Source organism: Microcaecilia unicolor, chromosome 8 (assembly GCF_901765095.1).
Source record: "Microcaecilia unicolor chromosome 8, aMicUni1.1, whole genome shotgun sequence".
In the NCBI taxonomy this organism is placed as follows: Eukaryota; Metazoa; Chordata; class Amphibia; order Gymnophiona; family Siphonopidae; genus Microcaecilia; species Microcaecilia unicolor.
The window spans coordinates 78,923,363-78,937,196 of record NC_044038.1 but is presented as its reverse complement, the minus strand read 5'-3'; the positions used below and the strand labels follow the sequence as shown (position 1 = coordinate 78,937,196).

The window sequence follows — 13,834 nt, the reverse complement described above, 5'->3', positions numbered from 1 at the left end:
ATCATGATATCAGGGACATTATTCAGGCACAGTGGAATGTACCAGACTCGGCTTTTAGACCCGCTGAGTCTGGTTCATCTCTATCCAGTTCCTGAGACTGACAAATCCCTTCTCAAGCCCCCAGTGGGTGGATGCAGTGGTCTCAGCTGTTACAAAGCAGAATACAATGCCTGTGGATGGTGGCACTGCGATTAAGGATGTTCAGGATTGCTGTATGGAGGCGTTGTTGAAAAGTAGCTTTGATGCCTTGGTGGTACAGACGGCCATATGTGGGTCTTTAGTTGCTAGAGCTTGCTTTCGCTGGTCAGAGAAGGTGCTTGATAGGTCTTCGGATGATTTGTCCGCCATAGACGCTTAAGTGGCTAAGCTTGAGATGGGTTCTGCGAGTATTAGCCGTGTCATTGAGTTTGGGAGTAGGTGGTAGAAGGTCTCTTTGGCTTCAAGGATGGTCAGTGGATGCGGCTTCTAAGTCTAAACTCAGTAGGTTTCCTTTTCGGGGTTCCCTCTTCGGTGAGGACTTGAAAAAGTTAGTCCACAGTTTGGGAGATACTAAGCTCCCGCGGCTTCCTGAGGACCGGCCTAGGGCTTCTGGGCATGGTTTATTTTCTAGCTGTGGTCCGGGGTCACGATTTTCGTCCCTTTAGACCTGGTAAAGTGGCTCCGGTTCAACAGTCACGCTTTTTTCCCAGCGAAATCAGTCCTTTCGAGGAGATCGCAGAGGGGGCAAGAACCCAGGAGCCACTTTCCAGCCTCCCCCACCCCCCCCCAGCTCGTCCATCACAATAAAGGTTTCCGGGCCCAGCCTCTGGTTCCTGTGGGAGTGTGTATTGCACAGTTTTACTGGAGGTGGGCCCAGATTACCTCTGATCAGTGGGTACTGGAGGTTATTCAAGAAGGGTACACCTTAGAATTTGCGCATCCTCTTCCAGATGCGTTTCTAGAGTCTTTTTGTTGGTCTCGTATCAAGGCGGACATCATGTGGGGTACTCTGGAAAGGCTTCTCGATCTTCAAGCTGTTTGTCCAGTTCCCTCGGTGGAGCTCAGACAGGGTCGGTATTCCATCTACTTTATCGTTCCAAAGAAAGAAGATTCTTTCAGACCAATTCTGGACCTCAAAGCGGTCAATCGGGCTCTCAGTATCTCTACTTTTCATATGGAGATGCTTCGCTCGGTTATTGTAGCAGTGTGGGCCTAGTCCAAACAGAAGCCTATCTACACATTGCCATTTGCCCGCTGCATCAGCGTTGTCTGTGCTTTGCGATTCTTGGCAAGCATTTCCAGTTTCGGGCATTGCCCTTCAGCCTCACAATGGCTCTTTACACCTTTACAAAAGTGATGGTGGTAGTAGCAGTGGCTGTCGGGATGGAAGGAATTCTTGTACGTGCTTATCTGGACGATTGGCTAATCAGAGCAAAGTCGTACCAAGAGAGTCTGCAAGTCACGGATGTGGTGGTTCATTCCCTGCAGTCTCTTGGTTGGGTAGTCAACTCGCAGAAGAGTTGTCTCCAGCCAGCTCAATTTCTGGATTATCTGGAAGTGTGCTTCGACACTCGGAGGGGTCAAGTGTTTCTGACACAGACCCAAATGCTCAGGTTACAGGACTTAATTTGACAATTCCTGCAGAGATTAATCCTGTGTGCGAGGGATTATCTTCAGGTATTGGGATCCATGGTGGTGACAATAGAAGTGGTGCCATGGGCTGAGCACACATAAGATCTCAGCAGAAGTCACTGCTATCCAGGTGGTCGCTGCAGAGGGACTCCTTATTATAGAAATTGCTTCTACCAGCGCAGGAGCGTGGCGATCTCTTCTGGTGGCTTTGGACATCCAACCTTTCCAAGGGGATGCCTCTGAGTGCTCCGCAATGGATAGTAGTCACAACGGATGCCAGCCTAAAGGGCTGGGGAGCCCACTGTCAGTGGCAGTATGCACAGGGCCTTTGGTCGCAGACCTCATGTAAGATCAATATCTTGGAAACCAGGGCGATACGTCTGGCGCTCCAAACGTTTTGTCCTCTACTGGAAGGTGAATCAGATTGCATCATGTCATACAACGCCACAACAGTGGCCTATGTCAATCGTCAAGGGGGGGGGGGGGGGGGACAAAAAGTTGTCGGTTGGAGCAGGAAGCAACTCAGCTCATGAGCTGGGCAGAATTACGTCTGGTTGCCTTCTCAGCGGCACATGTAGCAGGAGCAGAGAATATTCAGCCAGATTTCCTCAGTTGCACCACTCTGGATCCAGGATAGTGGGCCCTCAGCGACGCAGCGTTTCAAGCCTTGGTAGGATGCTGGGGGCTTCCGGTCATGGATCTCTTCGCCTCTGCGAACAACGCGAAGGTACCGATATACTTCAGTTACCGAAAGGCTCCAAAAGCACAGGGGGTAGATGCTCTTCTTCAACCCTGGCCGACTGGTTTTCTTTATGCCTTCCCCCCATGGCTGCTGATAGGTTGTCTAATTCAGAAGATAGAGACGCACAGGGGTCACATGATCTTGATAACGCAGGATTGGCCCCTCAGGCCTTGGTATGCCGATCTTTTGCATCTGCTTGTTGGTCCTCCTCAAGTTTCTGGAGGATCTCGGTCTCTTGATTCAGGGCCCAGTGGCTCATCCAGACCCGGGTTGATTTTTGTCTTACGGCTTGGCTCTTGAGTCGGCACGGTTGACTGAGAGGTTACTCTGCGAACGTAGTAGCCACAATGCTTCAGTCTCGGTGTCGTTCCACTTCTCTTATCTATACCAGGATGTGGAGATTGTTTGAGGTGTGATGTGATGAGTTGAGTATCTCTCCCTTTCATGCTTTCGTGGCGCAGATCCTGGATTTTTTGCAACAAGGATTTGAAAAAGGCTTGGCACGGTCTAAGCTTAAGGTTCACATTGCGGCCTTGTCCTGTTTTAGGGGGCATGTTCAGGGGAAGTCTCTAGCTTCTCATCCGGATGCTGTTGGGTTTTTACGTGGAGCAGGTCTTGTGCGGCCTCCCTCTTGGACGATTTTTCCTTTATGGGACCTTTAATCTGGTTCTCTCAGTCTTCCTTTAAGCCTTTGGCGTCCTGTACTTTGAAGGACTTAAGGTTGTATTTCTCGTGGCCATTTCCTCGGCTAGGAGAGTGTAAGTTGCAGACTCTATCTTATTCTCAGTTTTTTTTTTTTTTAATTAGCTAAGGACCGGGTAGTGTTGCGGCCAGTCCCTACCTTTCTCCCCAAGGTCTTGTCACGTTTTCATTTGTCTGTGATTTTGCTGTGCTTGGTTCTCCTTCTGGGTCCGAGGAGCAACGTTGTTTGAAGTGACTTGATATCAAAAGGGTTCTGAAGCATTATTTGAAAGTTACAGAAGAATTTCGGCAGACAGATCGCCTGTTTATTCTGATTGGGGGATCTCGGAGGGGGTTAGCAGCTTCTAAGCCCACTCTTTCTAGGTGGCTTAAAGAGATGATAGCTTCTACTTACCTCCTGGCCAGTAGACCAGTACCCGAAGAGATGAAAGCTCACTCTATCAGAGGTCAGACGGCTTATTGGGCTGAGCGTTTTCTAATCCCACCTTTGGAGATCTATCTGCAAGACGGCAACTTGTTCCTCTTTGCATTCTTTTTTGAAGTATTACAGGCTGGATGTAGAGTCGTCAGGATGCAGTTTTTGGGGCGCATGTTCTTACAGCTGTTTTGCTGGGGTCACACCCATGAATTTACTGCTTTTCTTCTTCCCATCAGTCGCAACCTGGGCCGGTCTGGAGGGACACTATGGAAGGAGAAATTAGGTCTTACCTGCTAATTTGCTTTCCTTTGTTCCCTCCAGACTGGCTCAGAACCCTCCCATGGATTATTCCGTCTGTTGATCTTGCCCTGCAAGTTAGTAATTTTTTTTTTTGTCATGGAGAGCTCTGTTGTCCGTTTGCTGTTACACTGTTGTTGTTTTTCAATCCATATTTAAAAAAAAAAGTTCATATTAATAACAAATGTGTAGTACTCTACATATGCGAAAGAGACATAAAGCATGAGGCACATGCTCTGGTGCCAGTGGCTGCTCAGGTTCACAGATGCACAGAAGGCAGGGTTCTTCTGCTTAGTTACTCACTAGTTTGAGAGTTTCCAGGCTTCCCAGCGACCTGACTGCTTGGCATGTAGGTCACCATTATGTGTCTGTCCCAGATGTGATCTCTGGCTCTTGCACTTTGGTACCTTACTGACCTATCTTGTTTTCTACCTTTCAGGATTCAGTGCGATTGCTGGCAGTGGAGGCTTGTGTAAATATTGCTCAGTTGCTGCCACAGGAGGATCTGGAGGCTCTGGTGATGCCTACACTGCGTCAGGCTTCAGAGGATAAATCCTGGCGTGTGCGCTACATGGTGGCAGACAAATTCACTGAGGTCAGTGCCCCTGGCATAGGGATATTCTGTCATGACCTGAATGAGATCTTGTATCTTGGATAATGTTTCACAGAGGCATCAATGTTTAAAAACAGTAAAATAAAATAAAAACCTCTTCACTGTAAGCTTTTCACTTTATTTTTGGGGTAGTCATGCTCTGAATCTTCATTCCCTTCTATTCCCTGATTCACAGGCTCTTCCCCAAGCAGCTCCTCTGATATTTGACACTGTAGTGTGAGATTAACATTTTTCCACAAGCTTTAAAAAGATAAAAAATTATGGGTATTTTTAATTATTATAGAGGTTTAAAGCTATAAAAAGAGCTATGTAATTTTTTAGGTGAAAGGAAATGTCTCAAAAAGATTGGGGGGGGGGGGGGGTGCAGAAGAAGACACCACAAAGGTAGTTTGGCAAGTTGTATTTTTATCTTTAATCATTCTGCAAGGGTGGGAAATAATAAGTAACAGCCTTCTGCAGATTCTCAAGGCCTTGTGAAGGCTGCAAACTGAGTTATTGTGATAGAACTGTGTTTTAAACCATTCTCTAATTTGGCCAGCAGGTGGTGCATGTTATGTTTTAAGCTGTTACATAGAACTGACCTTTCTTTTAGTTAGCACACAGATAAAGGAAATGCCTGTAGTGATGTAACTAGTTCTTTTTTTAACTTGTTGTTTGAGCTCTGATTGGCCCAGGTGCTCATTTTCATTTGTAGTGTAGTGGCTTTTGCTCCAATTTCAGCCCAGGAGAAGAGAGAGAGAAAAAGCTCTTTGCTGAAGCCCTGTAAAACAGTTATATATGATAACTGGTGACTAGCTTTATGTCCTGATCTTCCTAGGTACTTTTCAGAAAGTAAACAAATGTTTAGTTAGTGTTATAATTGATCCATATTTCAGTTACCTGTTATTGTTTGCTGATTGCACTTTTCTGTTCCACTGCTCAATATTTTTATGAGAATAAATACAAATGTTTGTCTGGACTAATAAAAGAATCCTGGTGCTTTGTGTGTTGGGTCTGTGAGTGTTTTCTGGGAACTGTGGAACCACTGGGAGTGTGGCTCCAGTAACGTGGAAATCACTGGGGATAATTTGAGAGTGGGAGACTTGCCCAGAGGCGGTTGTAACCCAGTCGGTGGGAGGAGGGTGCTAGGGTAGAGGACAAACAGCAGGTGGACCTGAGCTATGCTGGGGATAGACCCTCTAAGTGGCTGCGGGGTAACCCCAGACGGGTGGTTAGGCATTTCATATAGTACATGGAGCTGGCAAGGCATGGAGGGACAAATAGCATCTGTAGATATTTTGTGACTCATCCACAGCATACACAGGAATTCACCCCATTTCATTCTCAAGCCCACCTTCACGGACATTCTGGCCAACTCTGAAAGCTTTTTCTGATCTTGCCTGCCTCCTCTGTAGCTTCAGAAGGCCGTTGGCCCGGAGATCACAAAGACAGACCTGGTTCCAGCCTTCCAGAACCTTATGAAGGACTGCGAGGCAGAGGTGCGTGCTGCTGCCTCCCACAAGGTCAAAGGTGAGGATCTGTTTACCTGTACCAGCAGCCTAGTAATTAGGTATACTTATTTATATGCAAACACATGTGACGAGCTAATACTCCACAACTTGGCAAACACAAGTTCAGTAGGGATGACCAAAAAAAGAGGATTGGAAACCAGGTACACAGAGGAACCCTTATTGGGCATCTTAAATTTTAACCATCAGGTTTAGAATGTCTCAAGACAGGCTGTGTTTTGGCGTGACTTTCTTTATTAGGAGTCTGTAGGTTCTAAATGTCAGTCAGTCATGCTGTTCATGTCATTCGGTTCAGTAGTGGCTCCTTTATTTACCATTTGAGGCTCTAGTAGATATTTTTGTGTTCTTACTTTACATCTTTCACTGACTTAAGCTTTAGAACTTAAGGACTCCTGATTCAGGCAGTTGTCGAAACACAGCCTGTTTTGAGTCTTTCTAAACCTGAAAGTATTAATTTTTTGTTTCACTACAGTAAAGGATGCTTTGTGTACCTTGTTTCAATCCCTTTTTTTTTTTTTTTGTGGTCTTCCTTAATGGACTTGTGCATATTTATACAACAGCACTATAGCTGTGAGAATTTCTTACAAATGACATGCACCAGTGAATAGAGCAATGAAAATAAGCCAAGCACTGCTCGTTTTTATATTCTTCCTTTTTTTTTTTTTTTTAATTTTTGCTTTGCAGTGCGCATTAGCTTCTGTTGTTCCTGAAATTCTTAATGTGATAGGAGGAAACAGAGCGCTCACTCTTGCATTTTCCAGCTCAATCCTTCACAGTAAGCTGTGTATTTATCCGGTGTTTGACCGGTAGGTGTCTGCTGTTGAGTAGTGGTGGAAATCCCTCCCCATGGGGGGAGAGGAGCAAGTCTGTGAACCCTTTTTTTTTTTTTTTTTGTAGTATCTCTAGTTACTGAATTAAACCCATTTCTTCATGGCAGTTGACCATTAAAACTGGTTTGGGATGTGGCATCTCATGTTCTACATAATAATCCTGTAGTGAAGGGCCTTAAATGACTGACTTTTTAAATTTATTTTGATTTTATATGTGGGTGTGTAACTTTTGATTATCCTATTGGGTTTGTACCTTGTTTGGAGCTTAAAACAGAAAATGACGGCAGGAACTGTATTACCTTCAGAAATCAGATTCACATTGTTGTAGCTTTGTATTAAAACATAATTGGAAAGAGAGGGCTGTGTTTTTTTGTTTTTACTGATTGTTGTTAAATCTTGGCATCCCATAGTACATAAGAGTGTTGCTGCTTTAAACATAAATATTTGAAAGCCTTTTATGCAAAAAAAAAAAGTGTTCTGTTTCACTTGTTTAGATCCCTTTAGTTTCCTCTAGCTCCTTAAGGATTCTTTGGATGTCTTCCACTTAAATCAGATTGATAGCTGGGATTTAGTACCCCAGGCTTAAATTCACAAATACCTAAGGATTTATTTATTTAGTGGTTTTTTTTTTTAAAATCCCAGTTTACTTAGTTTAGTTGATGTATGCCCCAAGGCTCTAATTCCAGCCACAAGGTGGCACCTTTGTGTGATGAGAAACTCACTCCAGGAGTTTAGTACTACCTCAGTGGCATCTTCAGCTTCGGTTAACCTAGGGAGCAGAGTACTTGGTCCAAGAATCCAAGCCAAAAAACCCTTTGGAGTGGAGGAGTAGCCTAGTGGTTAGTGCAGTGGACTTTGATCCTGGGGAACTGAGTTTGATTCCCACTGCAGCTCCTTGTGACTCTGGGCAAGTCACTTAACCTTCCATTGCCCCTGGTACAAAATAAGTACCTGAATATAGTTGCAAAAACCTCAGAAAGGCGGTATATCAAGTCCCATTTCCCTTTGCATACTACCAAATACAAAGGGGAAAAAGAAAAAAAAATCCCAGGGTTGTGAATATCTGGCTCTGTGTGAGGGATGTAGTGGGGTTTGCATTTGTATGTAGAAAGGTGATTACATGCTCTTCATCCCCAGAATCTATAGCAAGCATTCTGATTTTTTTTTCCAGAGTTCTGTGAGAATCTGTCACCTGATTGTCGTGAAAATGTTATAATGAATCAGATCCTCCCATGTGTGAAGGTAAAAACTATAGATTATTTTTTTTTATAATTCTAATGCTCCTTAGAGTGTGAATGCAGAGCATTTCTGCATCTTATGCCATACGGTTTTCTGTTATTTGATATATTGTAAATGGCTTGTTTGAAACTTTGCTGCTTATCTCCTCCTCTGGGTCATTCTCGGGCGCTATATAGCCTATAAGATGACATCCTTTTCACAAAAAGAAGGCATTGTACAATGAATTTTGTCATGTCATCCTTTTAGAATATGGAGCACGTCGGGTATACAGACACACCCAGCCAAGAGAGGGAGAGAAGGAGTTTACTAAATACAGAATACAAACTGCCAAATAGCTGTGTTTCACACTTCTGTACATTAACCTGCTGTGGTTGACAGGTCATCTCTATTTATCTAGGAACTTGTTTCAGATGCCAACCAGCATGTGAAATCTGCCCTAGCCTCTGTGATAATGGGCCTCTCGCCCATCCTGGGCAAGGACAACACCATTGAGCACCTCCTGCCACTCTTCCTGGCCCAGCTCAAGGATGAGGTAAGGATTTTGAAATGTTTAAAACGCCAAAAGGATTTTTAAACCTATTTGGCAAGACTTTCTGAACTTTTAAATTAATCTGTCAACTTAAAAGGCAATTTCTGGAGTCTTTTGGTGCTACTTCTTCACTACAAATTTTAGGACTTAGAACAAGAGGGTGACTGAAACCAGGGCTCTCTGTTTTGACTGAAACCAAAGTCTTAACTGAAAATGGGTCTGCCTCCTACCACCTGAAGGCCCTCCCTGTGTATACCTTTAAATGCCCTGGTGCTATAGTGACCTCTTCCTGGCAGGAGCATCCCCAGTTGCTCCTGCTCCCACTGGTTCCCCAGCCAAAATGGTTGCTGAGAGTGCCGCAGGCGGTCCCGGCAGCCATTTTGAGATTGGAACTGGAATAGGCAGATGGAGATGATTCTGCCCGGAAGAGGCCACTAGACTACCAGGGAAGTTGAAAGTATGCCTAGGGAAGGCCTTTGGGTTGTGGGAGGGGCAGGTGGGGTGGGATGGCTGACTCGGGAGGACTCGCTTTGGAGATGTAGGGGTGGGGGTATGCAAAGACAAGTGGAAGGAGAGAATTTCAGCTGAAAATGCACTGGCATTTTTGGCCTAAACCAAAGCATGACCAAACAGATTTTGGGCCAGTTTCTGTGCCAAAACAGAAATTGCCGGCCTTTTCCTAGAACTGATTGCTTCAAATTAGCCTGCCTGTTCTCAAGCTTTGGTTTGTAAGTTCCTGTGGGTTGGGGGCGCTGATCTTTGTCTTGCAGTGCCTTGTGTGCTGTTGACCCTGTCTTTCAAATATACCATGATTTCTTATTGTATAAACTCTGATCATAATATCATCCTCTACCCTTTCCCTCCGTAGTGTCCTGAGGTGAGGCTGAATATTATCTCCAACCTAGACTGTGTGAATGAAGTGATTGGCATCCGGCAGCTCTCTCAATCCCTGCTCCCTGCCATTGTGGAGTTGGCGGAAGATGCTAAGTGGCGGGTTAGGTTGGCAATCATCGAATATATGCCCCTTTTGGCAGGGCAGCTGGTGAGAATGAAGACTAGCATTAGGCTTTCTCTGATCTCTATATCTAGTGGGAATGGAAAAGGGGCTTTGTAATCTGGGGTCAAGGGAAAGTAGGACTGGAAGGGGCAATATGCGATGTAAAACATCCCACTGACCTTCTTCTACTTCTGGGCCCTTATTCTCAGTGATTGACCTCATACACAGTGTAGTTACATGTATGTCCTTCCCAATATATAAAAGTATACACATGGAGATTAGCCAACATTCAGAGGGCTGTTTTATAGATGTAAGCTAGTTTTTATCTGTGTGTACTTTGAGAAAAGTATAGCATCCATTTTTGTTTCATTTTCAGTGAAGATTAGGAGAATTTTTGGTAGGCTACGGAGGGTAGATCCTGAATCAAAACCAGTAGGCACATGCTCTAGAAAGTCAACACAGATATGGTTCTGGAGCATAACAATGAATGACACGCAGCAGAGCAAGTTTTGCGTACAGAAAGATTGTAATATGAAGTAATTGATACAGGAAAAAAAAAACTAAACATAACATAGGCACTGTTTTGATCTATAAAATCATTTTTTTTTCTTTCATTACCAGGGTGTAGAATTTTTTGATGAGAAGCTGAATTCTCTGTGCATGGCCTGGCTTGTGGACCATGGTGAGTATAGGACTTTGGGTGCAAGACCAAGATGACCCATGGGGTAGGAGAATCTATTTCTGTATCAGCCATATCAGAGCTGTCCAGAATCTGTGGGTTATTCCAATCAACAAGCAGATGGAGACAGAACAAGAGCTTTGAGCTTTGCCCTATAAGGGCTTTGTGTTGCCTGAGTTCTTCAATATTTCTAGCAGATGGTGGCATTCTGATTGTACAACCTCTAGGCTGTTAACCCCTAAACCAGTTGGAAAACTGTTTTGTGGACCTGGGGGTCTCTAGTTTTGAGAGTTGTGCTTAGTTGAAAAATTCCTAGAGCAGAAGGATTCTTCAGAGAAATATTGAGGATTAGTCCGCCCCCCCACCCCTTCCCTGTTTTTTCGACAGTAGCCAGCTGTTCGTTTCTGTTCAGTCCAGTTAAAACAAAATAGATTTTTTTTTGTCTTGGCAGCATCCGGGGACAAGAAGGAATGTAAATTGGGCAGTAGAAGTCTCTTGCTACTAACTTTTTTTTTTTTCTTTAATTCAGAAAGCCATCATTCGGGTGGGGCTGGGTTGGTTTTGGTAATTTCTGGTCGGGGTATTTTTATTCTGCCTACCGGAGGGTGCTTGGAATTCTCCGAGGACAACCAGGCTCCTTGCTCTCACTGATGGGTGACGCCCACGGCAGCCCTGAGGTCCGGAAATCTTCCTAGCAACAAAGTTTGCTAGAGCCTTCGGTCACGCGTGGCCATCTTCCCGCCCAAGTCACGGGGACATCAGTTCTTTTTTGTCCGCAGTAGAGAGAGACTGTTCTTTGTCCCTCTCACCACGTTCTGAGGAGCCTTCGGCTTTTTTCGTCGCGTTTTCGCGTTATTTCTACTTCCTTTCTTCCTCTTTCACTCTGTTGAGCTGTTTCCTTTCTTTTAAAAAAAAATCCTTATAGTTTTGGCTGCCTAAGTTTCGTTTCGTCGCCATTGCGGCCATCTTAGGCCACCGTTCGGGGTTTTCCCTTTTTTTGTGCCTTCCTTTTTGGCACCATTGACGATTTTGACCTCTCCGCCGCTATTTTTCTGTCCATGACATTGAGGATTCCCAGCGGCTTCAAGAAGTGCGGTCGCTGCAACCGGGCAATCTCAGGTACCGATCCCCATTCGTGATGTATCCTGTGCCTTGGGCTTGACCATCGCCCAGACGCATGTAAGTTGTGTCTTAGCCTTAAAAAGCGGACACAGGCGTCGAGACAGGCTCAGTGGGAATATCTTTTTGGAGCCTTGCCCGGTACTCACTAAAACCAAAACACATACTAGGAAATGTACATGGAAAGCAATGACCACAAATGCTCGCAGTCTAAGCAATAAAATTCATGACCTTCAAGCCCTGATTTTGGAGGCTGACTTGGACATAGTTGCAGTCACAGAGACATGGCTCAATGGTTCCCATGAATGGGATGTAAACATACCAGGCTATAATCTTTTTAGGAAGGATAGAGAGGGACGTATAGGTGGAGGAGTAGCTCTGTATGTGAGAAATGATATTGCAGCGACTGAAATGACAGGGAACTGGGGAAAGGAAGAAGCGATATGGATCACCTTAAAAAGAGAGGATAGAACCTTGGTCCACGTGGGTGTTGTCTATAGACCCCCGACACAATTGGAAGAACTAGATAAAGATCTGATCGCTGATATTCAAAAGTTGGGGAAGAAAAGAGAGGTGCTGTTGTTGGGAGATTTTAATCTGCCGGATGTAGATTGGAAGGTTCCGTCTGCAAAATCGGAAAGAAGTAGAGAGATTGTGGATGCTTTCCAAAGTGCTTTGCTCAGACAAATGGTGAACGAACCCACGAGGGAGGGAGCCACGTTGGATCTGGTGCTCAACGAATGGGGATAGTGTGTCAAGTGTCCGAGTGGCTGCGCACCTGGGAAACAGTGACCATCAAACGGTTTGTTTTGATGTAACGGCTCATGTGGACGGCGGCCACTCTAAACTCAAAGTCCTGGATTTCAAGCGAGCTGACTTTAACAAAATGGGAGAATACCTGAGGAAGTAGCTGATGGGCTGGGAGGACATACGAGAAGTGGAAGGACAGTGGTCCAGGCTAAAAGAAGTAATAAACAGGGCCACAGACCTTTATGTAAGGAGAGTAAATAAAAGCAAGAGAAAAAGGAAACCGATATGGTTCTCAAAGCAAGTGGCTGAGAAAATAAAGATTAAAGAGTTAGCGTTCCAGAAATATAGAAAATCTCAAGAGGAGGAACACGGGGAGGAATACCGGATGAAACTGAAAGAAGCCAAGAGAGAGGTACGTCTGGCGAAGGCGCAAGCGGAAGAACAAATGGCTAGAAATGTAAGGAGAGGAGACAAAAACTTCTTCAGGTATATTAGTGAAAGGAGAAAGACTATAAAGGGAATTGTGAGACTAAAAGATACAACAAAACGCTATGTAGAAAATGATGAAGAAAAAGCCAATTTGCTAAATAGATACTTTTGTTCTGTTTTCACTGAAGAAAACCCTGGGGAAGGACCGAGAGGGACTGGCAAAAGTACACCTGAAAATGAGGTGGATAGAGCGCCGTTCACAGAAGAGAGTGTGTATCAACAACTTGGAAAGCTAAAGGTGGATAAAGCCATGGGGCCGGACGGGATCCACCCCAGAATACTGAGGGAGCTCAGAGAGGTTCTGGCGGGTCCTCTTAAAGACTTGTTTAATAAATCCTTGGAGATGGGAGAGGTTCCGAGGGATTGGAGAACGGCGGAGGTGGTCCCTCTTCACAAAAGTGGTGATAGGGAAGAAGCTGGAAACTACAGGCCGGTAAGCCTCACTTCGGTTATTGGAAAAAGTAATGGAAGCCATGCTGAAGGAAAGGATAGTGAATTTCCTGGAAGCCAATAAGTTGCAAGATCCGAGACAACATGGTTTCACCAAAGGGAAATCGTGCCAAACGAATCTCATTGAATTCTTTGACTGGGTGACAGGAGAATTAAATCAAGGACATGCTGTGGACGTCATCTACTTAGATTTCAGCAAGGCTTTCGACACGGTTCCCCACAGGAGGCTCTTAAATAAACTAGACGGCCTGAAGATAGGACCCGAAGTGGTGAACTGGATTAGGAACTGGTTAACGGACAGACGCCAGAGGGTGGTGGTGAATGGAGTTCGCTGGGAGGAGGGAAAGGTGAGTAGTGGAGTGCCTCAGGGATCGGTGCTGGGGCCGATTCTGTTCAATATATTTGTGAGTGACATTGCCGAAGGGTTACAAGGTAAAGTTTGCCTTTTTGCGGATGACACCAAGATTTCCAACAGAGTGGACACCCCGGAGGGAGTGGAAAACATGAAAAAAGATCTGAAGAAGCTAGAAGAATGGTCTAACGTTTGGCAATTAAAATTCAATGCGAAGAAATGCAAAGTGATGCACTTGGGGAGTAGAAATCCAAGGGAGACGTATGTGTTAGGCGGGGAGAGTCTGATAGGCACGGACGGGGAGAGGGATCTTGGGGTGATAGTATCTGAGGACCTGAAGGCGACGAAACAGAGCGACAAGGCGGTGGCAGTAGCTAGAAGATTGCTAGGCTGTATAGAGAGAGGAGTGACCAGCAGAAGAAAGGAGGTTTTAATGCCCCTGTATAAGACGTTGGTGAGGCCCCACCTGGAGTATTGTGTTCAGTTTTGGAGGCCGTATCTTGCGAAGG

General features: G+C 45.0%; 1 protein-coding gene across 1 annotated transcript in view; it reads left to right on the top strand.

The window, feature by feature from the left end:
- The window catches only part of LOC115476791 (serine/threonine-protein phosphatase 2A 65 kDa regulatory subunit A alpha isoform), a 163,938-nt gene that overhangs the window by 97,008 nt on the left and 53,096 nt on the right, over positions 1-13,834 (top strand). The window contains exons 8-13 of the mRNA XM_030213370.1: positions 4,210-4,365; positions 5,778-5,892; positions 7,893-7,963; positions 8,358-8,492; positions 9,358-9,531; positions 10,108-10,168. Coding sequence (XP_030069230.1) covers positions 4,210-4,365; positions 5,778-5,892; positions 7,893-7,963; positions 8,358-8,492; positions 9,358-9,531; positions 10,108-10,168 — 712 coding nt within the window. The remainder of the gene's footprint in view (positions 1-4,209; positions 4,366-5,777; positions 5,893-7,892; positions 7,964-8,357; positions 8,493-9,357; positions 9,532-10,107; positions 10,169-13,834) is intronic.